We start from the raw sequence: 17624 nt of genomic DNA on the forward strand, positions 1-17624 counted from the left end.
TAGCCTACATCTAATTGTTTTTTTAATTTAAACTGAATTTTATTCTTATTTTAGTTTGTTTATATTTTAAATGGGGTTCAATTACAGAATGCATATGAAATGGGGTTAAATCTAGTGACAACTTCTGTGTAGAAAAATGAAGCCAATGTGAAAATGAAAAATACTGTTGAATGTCTGGCTGCAGAAGCACCAGAAGTCACGTACACACCCCATTCAAGAAAGCCCGTTTTTACAGTAGAAACTAACATGTTTACAGCCTGGTTCAAAAAACAAAATATGTTTTATAAGCTCAGTCTTGATCGGCACACACTGTACAGAGGCTGCATTTTTTTTATAGCTTATCCATTTGATTTTTTTGAAGGATAAGCATTATTCATAAGAAAGCTGACCAGTATGACATAATGGTTTGTCAAGAGGCTAATACTGCCTCAGCTCTCAGCCTGTTGTTTGCAAGCGGCAACCTCCGGTCTTGAAAAATGATCCCAATGCGGGATTGCAAAATCCTGCTGTTCGTTGAGTGTCCGCTTGAGGATGACTTCAGGGGCCCCACAAGTCACATACACACCACAGGCAAAAGAAAAAGCCAGTTTTTACAACAATAACATGTTTACAGCCTGGTACAAAATTGGTCTGATTAGTTATTCTTATCATGGAAACACACTCTACAGGGGGGTGATTTTTATTGTTAAACGCCCCCGTTTTTATTTTAAGTAACACTACGCGTTATCTATTGTTAGGTGCGTAGCTGACATGACTGACAGTCGTTCGCTATGCAGCAATTTAAAACCCGCCTCAGCTCCAGCTCTCAGTCTGTCGTTAGGTTGACTGAAAGTTAGGTAAAGACAGGATTTCCAGCATGGCGGCATCTGCCAATGAGCCTCCGGAGCTCCCTGTGGGAACATATGGGTGACATCATGGGTGGCTTTGTCCATTAATATTAACAGCCTATGGTTCAATCACAGAATGTGTAAACTGTAGTGTTTATTATAACCACATAAGTGCAAAATTATGAAATACAAAAGAAAGTTTATTTTCAGATTTATAATGATGAGGTCATATTGTGTTTTTCTTTTTTTTTCTCAGAAATAAATATGGCAACAAATACATTGAGTCTTGACGCCCAGAAGCTAGAGACCTGCAGAGCAGCTGGGGATGGAGACAAACCTCTTCAAACCAAGATATTACAGGTCCAAGCCAAATGCGGACTCAACACCATGCACCCCCAACCAGCTGCCTCATGTGTCTCAAAGGTGGACACGTTGTCTGCCCCTCCTAAAGTCATCCCCGCTGTCAAGGGCCAACATCAGATCTCCCCTACAGTTACAGTCGCAGGTCTTCAAAAATCCTCTCCTTCTGTCATGGTGATAGCAAAGGTGGCCACCACAAGAGCAGTAAGTGCCATCAGCCAATCACAGGTCATGAAAACAGCTGTGACCCAGGGGGCCTCAATAAACCAGGCCACAAACCTAGGAAGGACGGTGGTGATCACTGTACCAAGGGCAGCTACTCCACAGACGGTCGCTGTGTCCCCTCGGCTGCCATCACCACAACTCCCAGCAAATATCCAGATACCACCAGGTGAGCTGCACAACACTGCAGTTTGAGTTTTAGTCTTGCTGGGTGCTGTCTAATGCATCTGGAACGTTAGTTTTATATTAACTGGACTGTGGAAGTGGTCTAAAACAAACTGATTCCCATGCTTTTACATCGTGCACAACCACATTAAACATAACAACATTAAAAAGGAGAGAACTCACACGGCTTTAGGAAAGACAACTGTGGTGCTCAGAGAAAACAAGTGGACTTTGGTTATGATGGGTAGGTTTGCACTGGAGAACCTTCAATGCTTCACTACAAAAACAGAGTATTTCATCCGATTCACTTTTTCTTTTGCTGGGTTGTTTCATGAAACAAGACAACCAGTAAATAATACTAATTCATTACCAAGTACAAAGTATGAACCATGTGGCCCCTTGTGTCCTCAAGCAGAGGTCTGTTGGCTGTCCCAAAGTCCAGGACCAAACCTTTAGTGTGGCAGCTTTTAGCTTTTCTGCTCCCAGCTGGTACAACAGTCAGACTGAGGATGAGAGAGCAGCTGGATGTGTTAATATCTTTAATCAGACACTTGAAGCCTTTTCAGGGGTCTCCTGTGGTAAAGGCCCTGACACACCAAGCAGACGGCAAAGAGGCAACCAAGGCCGACTGTCACCTCAAGATTAAGGAAGAAGAGGGAGATGACATCAAAAGCACTAAAAAAAAAAAAAAAAAATGAGATTACATCACATCCCAGGCAAGAATAAAAGATAGATGTTTAAATTAATATATAAAAGCAAGTTAGGACTGAAGACTAAAACATGAGAAGAATGATTAAGAATGGATGAAACAGATTAAGAGCAATAAAATAAGGCATTCATTAATTACTCACCTGGTTGTTATTAATTATTTAATTACAATATGCATTAAAAAAGGAGCTCCGCCCCTGTTCCCTAACAACCTCAATAGCTGCTCTGGATCTAGGGTTGCATAACTTAACCTATTTTATTAAAGATGTATAAAGTTTCAATGGGCCTTTTTTGTTAGATAAGTATTGGTAGCTATTTGATTGAGTTGAGACAAATGACTTTCATTAAAAAGTGTATTACTCAGCTGCTTGGAATCCACTCGCTCGTTTGAATTAACGAGCAATCAATCTCTGGATTTGTTGGGCCATGAACGATGCACCTGATGGATCCTTTGTTTGCCGGGGTAGGAATGATGCATTGTGAGCTACATTTGGAAGAGTCTTTAAAATTAGATGGCCTGTGAAGTACAGCTGTGACCAAATGTTTCCTCCAGAGGATTCAGCGTCTATAGAGACTCATTCTACGTCTGGTCCACAGGTATGATGTTGATCCGCAGTGACAGTGGTCAGCTGATGCTGGTATCCCAGCAGGCTTTGGCACAGGCTCAACAGGTACCAAGAGGTGTCGGTGGCCAGGTGACCAGACTGTATGCCCCACAGGTGTGTGTGTATGTGTGTGTGTTTCTTTAATTAGATGCATCACTGAAATCTTATTGGCACTCCCATTGTCTTGACAAGCTGTCATGTGTGGGATTCAGGTACCTGCATCAGCTGGAAACAACAGTAATGAGAAAGTGACGGTGATCAGGATGGCAGCCCCTTCGACGTTCCAGCAGACATCAGTCCAGAAGACGACTGTAGTAAAGGTACAAGAACTAACTTTAACGGTCGCTGACAGCAGAGCACGTTGGGGATGATTGTAGGTAATGTTCAGGCAAAACAAAGAAATACCAAAATACATGCAGCAACAAATCATCTAATTATTGTCTCTATGTTAAGAAGACAAGTCACATAGGTATTCATCAGGATTTAGTTCCTTGTTCAAAGTGCTTTCTCACCATATACAGGAAGTGGACTTAAAGTCGAGTTGTGGTGTGATCTGTATCAGAATGGAAACTACACCACTGATAGTGTCGGCAGTGACCGGCTGGTCCTCACAAGTGAAGCTGATTTAGTGTTGCACACACACACACACACACACACACACACAAACACGCACGAGCTGTATCATGCTGACACACACTAATGGATAAAGTGAATTGTGTCGTTCAGGTGATTGGTGTAGCGCCCAAACCAGCCGTTGTCCAGCCCACCAGTGTTGTGTCAGAGCAGGGGAGTCGGCCTCGCGTTCATGAAGTCGTCCCAGAAACCCAAAAGGAGCCATCGGTCACTTATGCTCAGGTGAGTCCCAGACCGTACCTTCACTGTCGGTGTGTGCGATGAGTCCACTTAACAACTTAAAGTTGATACTAGTAAGATATACAAATGATTTGTATTCATGTCAGCCCATAGTGTCAGTTAAATGTTGTGTTTGAGCTGAAACAAAGACACCAACCACCTAAGGCTGTAGCTCTGTTTAACCGGCCTGCTCTCCACACTCTACTGCCCGGATGTAAACCAGCTCAGTGGACAGATGGCATCTCAAAGCAGCGGTATTTTGATCTTAAAATTGAGATGAAGTTGTGGCAGGTTAAAATGGAATATAACCACTCGACCAGAGCGATGCGTAACCGCCTTCAGCACAGGGGCGTGGACGTTAACCACTCAGGAGGAGCAAAGGGCCGATGGCAAACAAATTGAGCTTAGTGGTTACGGATGACAAATAGTGTAGTGCAACACATTTCAAATAACGATTTCAGAGGCTATGTGCTGTATGTCTTATTTTCCCCACTTGAGTGACTGTCGACGTTTACCAACAGGAGTCCTTGGAAAGTGTCAAGAAGTGCAAGAACTTCCTGGTGACGCTGATCAAGCTGGCCTCCAGTGACTCCAGGTCTGCCAACATGGCGAATAACGTCAAAGGACTGGTTCGCAGTCTGCTGGTAGGTTTTATTTTTTCATCCTCATCATCACAGGAACGAGCATGACTCTGGTGAATAGAAAGATGTCTACTACAATGTCTTAAATCTTTGAAACGCCTCATTTAAGAAAAAAAAAGTAAATTAGGATTTTCGAGAAATCAAAAAGTTGAAGTACATGAAGTTTCATTTTTTTCCCCCCTGCAGGAAGGGAGGCTAGAAGCAGAGGAGTTCACAGAACAGCTGTATAAAGAGCTGAAAACCACTCCTCAGCCCTGCCTGGTGCCTTTTCTCAAGGTGAAAAGAGATTTAAAACGACACAGTTATGTGACTTCCTTTCATGACATAAGATCCGGTGAAGTGTCAAAGTTATAAAACTCTCATTATTGAAACTCTAAACTAGAGAGCCAATTCTAGTGATCTGTATCCTGGTAAATCTGAACATATTGTCAGGAAAAAGCAGCGGCAAAAATCACAACTGTGATTTAGTACTTATTACTCTGCCAAATTAATTCTGATCGACGCTAAGCTGATAACAGATCTATTGTTTCTGCCCTTATTAGGAAATAGTTATTTCAGCTGTCTCAGACACTGGAAACTACCCTCACTAGCATGGATTGTGGCTGTAGTCAGGTTTGTATGCTCTCTATGAGACGGTGTCTGTATTCTGCCAAAGCAGCAGAATGAGATGTTCCACTCATTGCTACGTGTCAGCCTGACACTGTCAGATGTCTTATTCTCACAGTGAAACCATTCTTTCTCACATAAATAACTGACACTGATTTACTCTGTCTGAATGAAAACCAAAGACCTCCAGAATTTAGATCAAGTAGAATATGAAAAAAACATGTATCTAGACTAGCTCTTTAGAATTAGATTAGATTAAAAATCTTAAATTAACTGGTGCGTCCCTATTTAACATCTTCTCATATTTAGTTGTGTCTTTGTATTTTATTACCAAACCCTTAGTATGATGAGCATACATTGACGCCCGTAGTTGGACTCACATTAAGTCTTCCTTTTGTTTGATTTGTTCTTACTGTAAATAAACATTTCAACACCAAGCAGCTCATAGAAGGTTAAAGGCCTCGAGCATTGTAGGGTTTGAATGGATATCGGCCGATGACTAACGTTCATCCACTTCTCTTCACATTAATTCCAGAAAAGTCTTCCTGCAGTGCGCCGCCTCACTGCAGACCCACAGTTATTTATCCAACAGGCTTCGACTTCCACCCGCAACCCTAACACTCAGTCCTCTAACCTGAAGCAGTCCACCTCTGAAACTGAAAAAGACTTCAATAACAACCAGCAGGTAAAGACAAGTCATGTGTTCTTTTAGTGCATGTACATGAGATGAGCATAATGGTCCAAAAGGCAACTCCAAAGGCAACCTCGTCTTTCATGTAAACAACTCTACCGCCTGCTGGCATGGAGAGTTATTTCCTCTCACGCATGCGCAGAAGGTACGTGGTGGTTGGCTGTAGTCTTTGCGGTGTGTTCAAGTGCAACTTTTTGGTCAAGACAAGAGGCGACACAACAGTCAGCCTTCGTCGCTACTAGTTCTTTGACGTCTGCTTGGTGTGTCAGGGCCTTAAAGCCAAGCCTGTGTTGTATTACGACGTTATTGACAAGAGGTTACCGTGCTCAGGTCGGTTAGTCCTGGAGCAGTGTGAGAGCAGGCCAGCGGGGGAATGGAGGGGGGGGGGGCAATCTTGCTTAAGCATGGTACAGGACAACTGGGCCTAGAGTGAGTGCGCCCTTAGATATATTGAAACCAGTAAAAGGTCAAAGTGAATTACCTAATTTTTTATTATTTGCCAATTGTTTTAGTGTTATTTGTGTTTTTGGTCCCTTTCACCAGAAACCATGAAGCCGACATTCATCTCAAACCTTCTTTTAGACCTCGATGAGGATATCTAGGATCTAGGATCATAGCCTAGTTGATTTGACTTGGCAGCCCTGCATATCTTAAATGTGTTTAACATATGTTGTCAAAAGGATTTTTGGACCAATGCTTAACGACTGCTCTTCAAATGCAGGTTATCCAGCAACTTCGAGGAGTGACAGTGAGTCCGGGGTTGAACACATTAGCCCAGTCCAGAAATTACAGCAGGCCAGTCTTCAAACACACAGTGGTCCCGGCAGAAAAGCACTTTCAAGGTAATTACTGTGAGTATTAAATGTGTTCTACTTAAAAGTAGATATGACGATTGGAGGTGGAGAGGGTAAATAAATTACATTCAACCAGACGTGCTGCTTTTCAACAGGCAAGGCAGGCAACGGCTTGGGGCCCCAGGCCAGTAGGGGTGCCTCGAGGGCCAACAAACTTTACACCACAGCAGCGGTTTAAAATGTGAAAAATGTTCCAGTGACAATTGGAACCTCCCTAAGGGGGCCCCTTCTGACAGCACTCACTCTCATTACCCTGCATAGCATGCATTGCTGTTTTGAAAACCGAAGACCAAAGAAAGAGTGACAGGAGGAGGAAGGAAGAGGAGTAAGCGTAGGAACCCTGGTGGTGATGCTGGTTGGAGGGCCCCCCAATGAATTTTTGCCTAGGGCCCCGATAGACTGTAGAATCGCCACTGATGACAACCCTGCATAAGTCAGTGCCCCAGTCAGGCCCCCCAACTCAGAGAGTCTGGACACGCCCCTGGCTACAGTCTTCTGCATGTTATAGGATAATGAAGTCAAAATGTTCTATACCGACCAACATCATCGGCTCGCAATGGAAAATCTTTGAATGCTTTGAAGCTTTAAACCCCGGCAACAGTGAAACCATCAGTATCCACATAGCACGTTGAATTGTTGATATGGGATAGCTTCAAATAACCAGGTGGGGTAACAAAGGCCGTTTGATCAGATGGAACGGGATAACAGAAGTTAACACATGATGGAGAGGAGGTCGGTCTCTTCTATGTAGTGATCGTCATTTAAGTTAAGCACAGTGGAATCAAACATACAGACCAAAATACATCCACACGCTCTGTCAGAGATACCTCCATGAAATGCTGCTCTCTGATTAACTTTGTATGTTTCTCTCTTTCATAGAAGCATTTTCAGTGAAGCAGCCTTTCATTCAAGATCCATCTCATCATAACAGATTTACATTCAAGGACAGTTCAGGATCTTACAAGTACGTATTGCTGATTTCTTTAAGACTCAACATGAAGGGTTCACTTTTGTGAATAAGCTGCTCCAGCTGCACAAGCCTAGTCATTTGAGCGTTGGGTGGTGTTTTCCAGGGAAGATGACGACATTAATGATGTGGCCTCCATGGCTGGAGTGAACCTGAGGGAGGAGAACGCAAACATCTTGACCACGATGGTTGGCTCTGTTGTGAAGTCATGCCAGGATCAGCCCTTCCTGTCGCCGAAGCCCGTTCTCTGCCGAATCCTTCACACAGGTTCAACATCAACACTGAGGGAGAGCATCCTGTCTGACTCAAGATATAACTGTCATAAAGCATGAGCACCATCGTTTAACAATAAGATGTTGTATTTTTAACATTAACCACATGAACTGTAAATGGCCTTGAGCTTGTATATTTATTTTTCAGTCTTCTGACTACTCAAAGCTCTTTAACACAGCAGGTCACCCCTACACATTCACACACTGATGGTAGAGGCTGCTGTGTAAAGTGACCATCAGAAGTAACTAATCCCATTCATACACATTCATATGAAATTTGGGGTTAAGTGTCTTGCCCATGGACACTTCGGACATGTGGCTGCAGGAGCTAGGGATCAAACCCTCGACCTTCTTGTTGAGAAACGACCGACTCTACCACTGAGCCACAGCCGCCCAATACTAACATAAAACTGTTTAGTTAGGTTAAAAAAACAAGTTAATATGTTTTTTAGTTGTTTAAACTTTATTTCTTGAACCTGCCACAGACATGTGAAGCCATGTCATGTCTTTGAGTTTGAATCTCATCGATACGCTACACCCAGAGGTTTTGTCTTTGCTGTGTTAGGACTTGCTTTGGGAGTCACTGACGTCGGACCAGACGTGGTCGCTCTGGTTTCTCATGCGACACAGGAGTGTCTCCGTGGGCTGCTGGAGAAACTCATTTTGATGGCAGAACACCGAAAACCAGTGCTGAAGGTACAGCAGTCCCTCCCTAACCCAGAGAAGGAATATTAGTTAGGAATGCAACAATTCTCATTACAATCTTGAACTGTTCGGTACTGCCTCGTCGTTTCTCTGTTTATTTTACGGTTTTACTTACGAGCCTCCATGAAAGTAATTATTTCTGAATAGCCTGTGAGTCCATGCCTTGGGATAAGGAAATCTACCGATAAGATAATATCCAATCACCATGTGCTAAAGTTGGGGAAGCTGACAACACTACGCAAGAGACGAGCGGTGATGAGAGGCTGCAGTTTGAGAAAACACCGCCGTTTTTCAAATCCGTGGTGTGGGGCCGTTACGGTTTCAGCGTCTAGTTTAATGATTAGGAAGAGAAAACGATAAACAAAAATGACATGACATGAAACATGGTTTTACATGTGTCGCCTACTCAAATGGAAACACTCACCGAGTTTGGCAAACAAAGTTAGTAGGCTGTCACTCAGCCAGCGTTTGAAACAAAGCTACAGTACAAAATGAAATATTCACAGAACAGAACCGAAAACAGTGAACAAAAACCGAGGTACGTATCGATCTGTGGGCAATGAGATGCTGTGGACTGACTGTATTGTTGTATCCCTAATGTTGGTTAACTTCTATGTGGTCTCATGAACAAATGGTTTATGTCTACTCGTGCCCAGCAGAATGATAAAGTTAGGATGGTCGTGGTGTGGCATCATTCAGAAAACTTTAAAACAAAAAACAATTGAATTTATTTTTCTGCCTGGACCATTCCTACATTTAAAACCAAATCTAAGTCATGAGTATGTCAGAGACGATAAATAAATTGACCTGTTTATTGACAGAGACGCACACTGACATGTCTGCCTACATCAACATGCATCACCATGTTTACAACACAGTTATTAATACTGCCGGAGGTTAAATAAAAAAAAAAACACCAAGAAAAGAGAATCAGGGCCGCATCAGAGTTGAATTTGAAAATACACGTTTTATACATGTAAATTACATTTTGTTTAAAGCAGTGATGACTTCCTCTCCAGTCTCTTGGAGTTCTAAGTTCTCATCTTGAGTAAAAAAAAAAGTGCAGCGAGTTGGCCAAATGACATAACAGACCGACGCCCCACAACGCTGATCACTTCATGTTGTTTGTAACGGCCTTTGAGACAAAGACATGAAATTAACTACAGTCTCCAGGTTGAAGTTTTTCCCACCTTACCAATTGTTACTCATCATTACATCTCATACAATCATTGCAATCAAAAAACAGAGCAAAGGATTTCGGAAGACTTCCTGTTTACGAGTTGAACAGTCAGATGTTTTACAGCACAAGTAGATAAAAAATAACATAACTCTACATAAAGTTATGTCCCGACTGAACTCTTGTGGCTATTTTTGCACATTTCATTCATCTGAAGGTTTCCCACTTCATTTACTGTTTGCTCATAAATAATTCTGTGAACTAACACTTGTGAACTTTTCATGATCTAGTCCCAGGGTTCCCAAACTTTTAAAACCTCAACCCCCCAAAATAACGGTGCCAGAGACCGGGGTCCCCCACTGTTTCTGACATTTAACGCACTAATAGGCTTATCTTATCAGTGGTATTAGAACAACATAAAAGAAGACAGCAGATGATTTTATTAAAGTCTTGTTGACTTGTGTTTGTGTGACAACAGGAGGACTCATGGCATGCCAAAGTGAGCGACGTGCGCTCGCAGCTTCGCTTCCTGGAGGAAGTGGAGAGTTTGAAGAAGAAGAGGAAAGACGAGGAGGAGAGAGAGAGAATCCTGCGTTTGGCCAGAGTAAGCTAGGCTAAGCTATTATGCCTAAATTCCACCAGATGCGTGATCATGGCGCATCAGTTTACCACAGAAAAGATCAAGCTCGGGGTGCTGGTGGCGCAGTGGTTAGTGCGGTTAGTATGGAGGCTGGAGTCCTCAAAGCGGGCCGCCCAAGTTCAATTCCAGCCTGTGGCTCCTTTCCCGTATGTCACTCCCCACTCTCTCTCCCCCTGATATCCAACTCTATCCACTATCCTATCTCTCTTTTAAAAAGGCACAATAAGCCCCCCCCCCCCCCCCCCCCCCCCCCCCAAAAAAAAAATCTTTAGAAAAGATCGCGCTAAAGGGGAAGTCAGACACTGAAACAACATTAAAACATCCTGTTTATTTTCAGAATGAAACACTCAGTTTTAACAGTTCAGTACATCGATCTTATGTGTGTTTGCTTTTGTGTTTTAAACGGTTTTATACCACATATGTCGTATTATCTCGCACATGAATCTATAAAATTCCTTTGTCTCGGGACTCCAGCTGTGCGGCTGTGCTCTCCGTGCTGCACACTAGAACGCAGCCTGGGGGTGTTGACGGACGATGGTGCACCAAGCCGAATCGCAATGTCACACGTTGTCACACGTATCTGGTGGAAGTTCAGGGTTAGTGGTGTGTCCGTTTAATAAAACCTCTATTAGCGTATTAAATTCTGCTTACTAAGTCAAGAACTTTCTCTTTGTGGTCATAGATTCGCTCTCACTCTGAGGATCCACTGCAGCAGCAGTTAAAACAAAGAGCGAAAGAGGTGAGTGCATGAGTTTCATTCGACGAATATCCTGACCCTCATCCCAGTACCGTCTTATGAAGAAGGGAATAACCAAAAAAATAGACCAAAAGCTGTTAGTTGAGAATTGTTTTGGCAAATTCAGTAAATGTAATACTTTACCAGCAATGGCACTTCATCACATAAATGCTTAAATCCTGTTATGCCATTTCCTGCTCATTGATTGCCCACATCTTGAAATCCTTAATTCACAAGTTATTTTAACAAAATAAAAGAGAAATCCATCGTAGTATCAATGATAAGGCAATGTCTCGACTTTCTATCTTGACTCTTGACACAAGACATTTCTTGTAGCCGTCAGTTACTTTGAGATCTGAAGTTTCTGTGTTACATGGATATCAGCTTGAGACGGGGAGGCCGAGGTATCACTGCTAAAACACAGTACATTTTATTGTTCCTCTGGCTGGGACAGATTTTTACCCAAAGTCCAAAGTGTTGTTTAGTAACTCATTAAATGTTCATGCTCATTTCTCCTTTAGTAATTCAGTAAGTTATGTTTCAGCTGGGAGGGTAAGGAGTGAAAGGCTCTTTAAGGAGGTGGTAACACCACCCGGGGCTTGATTCTCTTCTTTGACTTCTGTGCAGCTCCCAACCAACACACAGCCAAATTCTCCACAGCACATTTACACGCACTTTATCTGTGACCCCCACACACACTCTCAAGCTTTGCATCATGCTTACACTACACTTCACTGAGATGCACTTACACTTATTCTCAGAGTTGGTCTGATGCTAGTTACAAATGATATTGGTAAATGTTGTCACTCGTTTTGTTCTGTAGATTAGAAGAAGAAGCAGCTACTGGAATATTAAATATGAAGGATATACTGTTTAAACAGACTACATTAGAAATTTCTTACCGACCTCAAACTTAACCAGATCTCTTTTCTGGGACCGGTTGTTCTTTTCCAGCTGTGGAAAAGTAATCAGCTTCTCAGAGCAGCAAGATGGACCAGTTAACACCATAGACTTTAAACTGAGAAGGACGGAGCGACAGCCGCATGGGAGTGAAGTCAAAATATTTAGACCTCCCCCTGCTGACTGGCTGCAATATAGGACACAATACAATGGGGCTGACAGGTGAAGTTGAGCTGGAGTCAGGTGGCTTCAACTGCCGCAAACATTTCTAAAGTTAATAAAGAAAACTGAAAAACATTAATGGTCTAACGCAGGGGTGCCCAACCTTTTTTGAACCAAGATCTACTTTTAAAGTTGCCAGTCTGCAGAGATCTACCAGTCCACATAGTGAGCCGTAGCCTTTACCGACAGCCTCCAAATGCATTTAATACTCAAACAACAAACAGAAAATAATATCAGATATAATAAATGAGAGTTCTGTAAAAAATAATGCAATATCAACATACTTCTTTTAAAACTCTTATTTTAGGGTAGGCTACATTTTAATATTACGTTTGTATTTATATCACATATGTTTTTCCCTTAATTTTGTTTACAACAAACAACTTTAATCTGTGTGGAGATGTTCACAGACTACAGCAGGTGCTGCTGTGAGATGATGTTGCTTTTGTTAAATTAGCTGCAGACACGGTGAGAGTGAACGGAGTAAAGTCGAACCGACTGTTTGACCGGGTCACGTGTGTTCCCACCTCGGTCCGTAAAGATCACGGATCATCTGTGTGCTGTAGCACTAAAAGTAAAAAGTAAAAAGGTTCGTGTGGTGGCTGGTGCTCCAGTGCGTGCGTGCGTGCGTGCGTGCGTGCGTGTGTGTGTGTGTGGGGTATGTTGGTGTGCCTCGTGCCCCGCGATGCTCACAGTCATGTCAGCAGAGAGGAGCAGAGAAAAGTAGCTGCAGCTTCATCAAATGCGCTTAATACTCGTAGCATAGTTTCTATATATGACTTTTTTGTAAAACATTTACCCTCCCGGTTTTACCTGCACTCTCTCTTGCGCGCTCTCTCTCTCTCTCTCTCTCTCTCTCTCTCGCTCCCCCGCTCGCTCTCTCGCTCGCTCTCTCGCTCGCTCTCTCATGCACGCAGCAATTTCATGAATAAATGAAAAATTTAATACAAACAGGTCGGAAGTATACTTGGGCTCCCAACACAGGTATCGTGTGTGGGAAACAGTGCAATGAGATGAAATTGAAATCATTTTTCTATTTTACAATTGTATTTTATATTGACAAAACATCTCGCGATCGACTGAGAATCAGTCAGCGATCTACCTGTCGATCGCGATCGACTGTTTGGGCACCCCTGGTCTAATGTAACTTCTGCATGACAAATTACTGAAAGGAAGAATGTGTGACTTTTTGATCCAGTAGATGTCGCTTTTGAGCACCAGCATGAAACCAAAACAAACTGCTGTTTGGTGACACCTCCACCATATTGAAGCCTCCGCTCTCCTCCAGCGACAAACCTCCAACCTCTCTCCACTCAAGTTCAGTTCAAGACACAAGTCTTTGTCTCGCTGTTGTTAATTTTCCATCTCCTCCAGACCGCTCAGTGCACACACATCTTGTCTGTATTGTTTTTCTTTCTATCTTTAATGGTTGCCTTTCAAAAGCCTCCTGGTGACAGGTGTTGAGAACAAGCATGTATGCTGAAACACTTAAACAATACATCTGGTTTGTCCAGTGTATCTGTGATGTCCATGCCAAATAAAGTCTATCGATCTATCTTCAAGGGTAGTCCATCATGTCTCTTTTTATTTCAGCCGATCACAAGACTGTAAAATGGGTGATAAAGATTTGATGGTACACCACAATGCTTGTTTGGGTGTTAATCACTTTTTAAGTCTTTACTGACCACATCATTAATCCTTTGTCTCTTTTTCAGTTACAAAAAATAGAAGAAGCTCAGCTGCAGCAGAGAGAGGCTAATCTCACAGCCCTGGCTGCGATTGGGCCTCGCAAGAAGAGAACTCTGGAGCAGACTGAAAGCCAGGTTGGACAGTGACGGGACGTTGTTGTGTGTTAAATACAAAATCCAGAAAGCATCTGTTAACATCAGTGACTTCCCACATATGGTTCACATAAAAAACCCTCTGGGGGGGTCGTTGAATCATTAAAATTAAACTCCTGTAAGGCTTTTAATTTTAAATGCCTGTGCAGGAAGTGAAACAAATTACACAGAACAGTTTGGTAAAGGTCAACATGTCTGCACAAAAAGAAAATCAAAACAGCCTGGTGGTGTGAATGGCATTGACCTGAAACGTTCTATGGACCTTTCTTTAAAGAACGAGCAACAGAAGAACATTTCACACTTAATACACTAAAACGTTTGGTAGTATCAGAAGCATTGAGGGTTTTCTTTGTAGTTTAAGTAGTATTTTGTGATCAGGATTTGGTACACCTTGTTTTCTTGCAAGAAAAAAGTCCAAGGGCGCTCTCACACGAGGCAATCTGTACCGTGCCCTAACACGCTTCACCGCTAAAGTCCAGTTAGTTTGACTAGTCTGAGTGCTCCGATCTGTGCTCAAGCACGGTACACTTCCTCGGCCCTGGCACGCTTGGGAGCGCGTTCTTTTTCTTGTTATTCTTGAGTACGCCTGTCTTGTAAACTAAGCACGATTCATGATTGCATAAATCCATTCATATTTTGTATTACGACGTTGTACAAGAGGTGATCGTGCTCAGGCCCGGTTAGTCCTGGAGCAGTGTGAGTGCAGGCGGGGAATGAGGGGAGGGGGGACAATCGTGCTTCAGCACGGTACGGGAAAAGTTTGAGTGCGCCCTTAATTGAAAACTTAAGAGGTGAAATGAACTGGCAGAAATTGCTATCTTGGAACCTAAAGCCTTTTGTGATGATATATCAACACATACTGGTAAATAAATGCAGATACCAACCCGTTTTCTTGTTTTTAGGTCAGCCTTTCTTGAATTAAGTTAATTTACGTGGTCAAACTGACCCGTCTGCAGCAGGGTATAGAAAAGCTTCTGTGCCAGCACTCCGACCTGTTTCTCCATAAAGGTGCTGTGCTGTCCGGGATCTCCTGTAGGTTATACATTTACTATTGACCAGTATCTCATATCTCATCTCACTTTAAAAAACAAACTATCCCTGTAAGCGAAGTTACTATAAGGGTTGTTACAGCTGGTCTCAACTCGGCTAAAGCGGAAACACAAGATACCTACAGCTCGCCTCAGCTCGATGAGTCTGTTTGTTTAGCTCATTGAGTTTCTTAATTCTCTGTGTGGTTAAGTCCCGGCCCTGCAGGCTGTAGGTTTAGAGATAAGCACGCTGTTAACTACATACATTTTCCACTGCTTTGAACTCCATTACCCAGCAGAGCCGGCTGCCTGCCTACTCTGTTTCTCTTTAATCTCGGAGCCACGGGGCATCCTTTACCTCGGCTGCACAGCACACACTGATGACAGGAACTATGGAGGAGTAATGGCTGAAGTGTTTTTAAGTGGTGGCTGCTTTGTACACTGGTATCATTCCAATTCCTTTCCCCTTTATCTTGGACCATGTCACTGCACATGCTCCAACATTGAAAAAAAGAAATGAGAGAAAATCTCTCACAGTATTGTCGCACATTTCTTGCTCAGCGTGGTACAAAAGACAAAGGTGGATATGACTTATGCACATGGTTAGAAAGCTGGTCTTTCCCATTACACTTTGATTTGGTCCTTCTCTGCTTTAGGTTAACAAAAGGTAGAATAAACATATACCTTTTATAAAGCTGTTTCAGAGAGAAAAGGACAATTGATAAAATCAATTGCACAATCACTTGACAATTGACTTGAGATGAAAAGCTCATGAGATTATTGGGAAGGTGGAGTTCCTATTATCAAGAAAAGATGTTGAATATGATTTATCTGCTCTATTCTGAAGGACAGCTTTCAAGAATCAAGTTTTTATGACTGATCTAGATTCAAATCAGTCTGACATTACTTTAACACTTTGTTACTTCCAGAATCATTTAATAAGGCTAAAAAAAAACAAAGGAGACCAGAACATATGAGACGCCAACACAGATCCAAAATTTCCCCCTCTAAAGTAACCAAAGATGGAAAATAAAACCCATTAAACAAAAGGGACTTGAGACCTCAGCCAAAAAGAACATGAAGTGAGAAGGCGCCAAGGCCACCTCACAATGGGCTGTCACTCTCGGCACCTCCCCCTAAGACTACTTAAGAAAACTAACCTGCAGAAGAAAATAGGACTACAGAGTATCTCCAAACTAAAACAACAAAACCCAGCAATCAAATGCCAGAGTATATAAAAAAAAAAACCTAATTGGGAGGAGAACAACAGAGCTCCTCGCCTTTTGCCCAGAGTTGTGTGTGAGTGAGCACCCCGCCATCCAAATCACCTTTCCTATGACCAGGCCTCACTAAACAATGTGCAGCTCCTCGAGGTTGGGTTAAATAGTTTGTTGTATGTGCTGACTGCTTGAGACTTCTGACCCCAGTTACACCTGGTATTAACATGTTGTTTTAGTGATTGGATAACAAGTGGTCAGCCTCATCGGCAGGGGTCAGTGCACAAGTAAGCTGTGTCAGCGTTTGTTCCTAACTCTCCATGAGAGCAGCGGGGTTCATGTTGTTTCAGAGGCTGGCTCAGGTTTTGTGGTAACGAGCAGCTCACTACAGATTTAACTTCATATATCTGATGAGCCTCATTCATACATGCCGCTCATTCACTGATTGTATTTGTTGTAATTTATGCGTTTCTTTGTGTGTGTGTGTGTGTGTGTGTGTGTGTGTGTGTGTGTGTGTGTGTGTGTGTGTGTGTGTGTGTGTGTGTGTGTGTGTGTGTGTGTGTGTGTGTGTGTGTGTGTGTGTGTGTGTGTGTGTGTGTGTGTGTGTGTGTGTGTGTGTGTGTGTCAGATGATGCTGCCCAGACAGAACGTTCCCAGAGTGACTCGCGTCATGCTGAAGGATCTGTTGGTCTGTATGGAGCAGAACCACTTCCTCCGTCACTCTCTCACACTGTACAAATCCATGCTCTGAGTCACCCACACACTCATCCGACCGCTGATGACTGAACTGATGTACTTTGAATTTTTGTTTATTATAAACTATGTATTTATTATTTGGTATGGAGAGCGGTGCTGGTCTTTGAAAGCACTTTTTGTTTGGATTATAAAGATAAGAAAAGATTAAACGTCCCTCTAGGAACACATTGCTGTTAACTAAAGAAATGCTGAACAGTTTTGTAAAAGTGAGGGAAGTTACGTTGAGTTCCACGATGGATGTTGAGTTTTTCATTATTTTCTTTGCTTGCTGTTTGACTGATTAAAAGGTGAAACTGTGTCACAAGTGTCGAGTGACCTCAAATCGTCTCCATGACGATGTTCAGACGAGATGGAACCAGCTCCTGTGATCAAAAGTACAATTCTTACACATCAGTTTAAAACGTTTCATTTGAAAACAGTTGTTGCTTCTTCCTGTTTGTATGTGAAGCCAGCACAATTTATATGTATCGGATCCAAACTGAAAAAAAGTGGATCCCTGCATCTGTAGTTACAACCCGTAGCCTCAGCTTAAAGAAGTTATTTTTCATGCTGCACATTAAAGGGGAGAGAGGAGTCTGTGAGGACGACAAAGAAACAACCTGCAGTAAATAGTTTATTTTGTGTCTCTACCA

At 42.6% G+C, this 17624-nt stretch overlaps 2 protein-coding genes across 2 annotated transcripts in view; both read left to right on the forward strand.

The window, feature by feature from the left end:
• hyi (hydroxypyruvate isomerase) overlaps positions 1 to 17624 on the forward strand; it is a 127755-nt gene that overhangs the window by 106651 nt on the left and 3480 nt on the right. The gene's annotated exons all lie outside the window — the stretch shown is intronic.
• On the forward strand, positions 1088 to 17290 carry LOC109982607 (transcription initiation factor TFIID subunit 4-like). Its single transcript, XM_065956047.1, has 15 exons — positions 1088 to 1578; positions 2880 to 3001; positions 3100 to 3207; positions 3614 to 3742; positions 4261 to 4383; positions 4567 to 4656; positions 5522 to 5671; positions 6399 to 6519; positions 7411 to 7495; positions 7605 to 7765; positions 8336 to 8466; positions 10131 to 10256; positions 10975 to 11031; positions 13866 to 13973; positions 16865 to 17290. The coding sequence occupies exons 1-15, from the start codon at positions 1092 to 1094 to the stop codon at positions 16985 to 16987; spliced, it is 2121 nt and encodes a 706-aa protein (XP_065812119.1). The 5' UTR covers positions 1088 to 1091; the 3' UTR covers positions 16988 to 17290.

The sequence above is a fragment of the Labrus bergylta genome, chromosome 6 (genome assembly GCF_963930695.1).
Source record: "Labrus bergylta chromosome 6, fLabBer1.1, whole genome shotgun sequence".
Classification (NCBI taxonomy): Eukaryota; Metazoa; Chordata; class Actinopteri; order Labriformes; family Labridae; genus Labrus; species Labrus bergylta.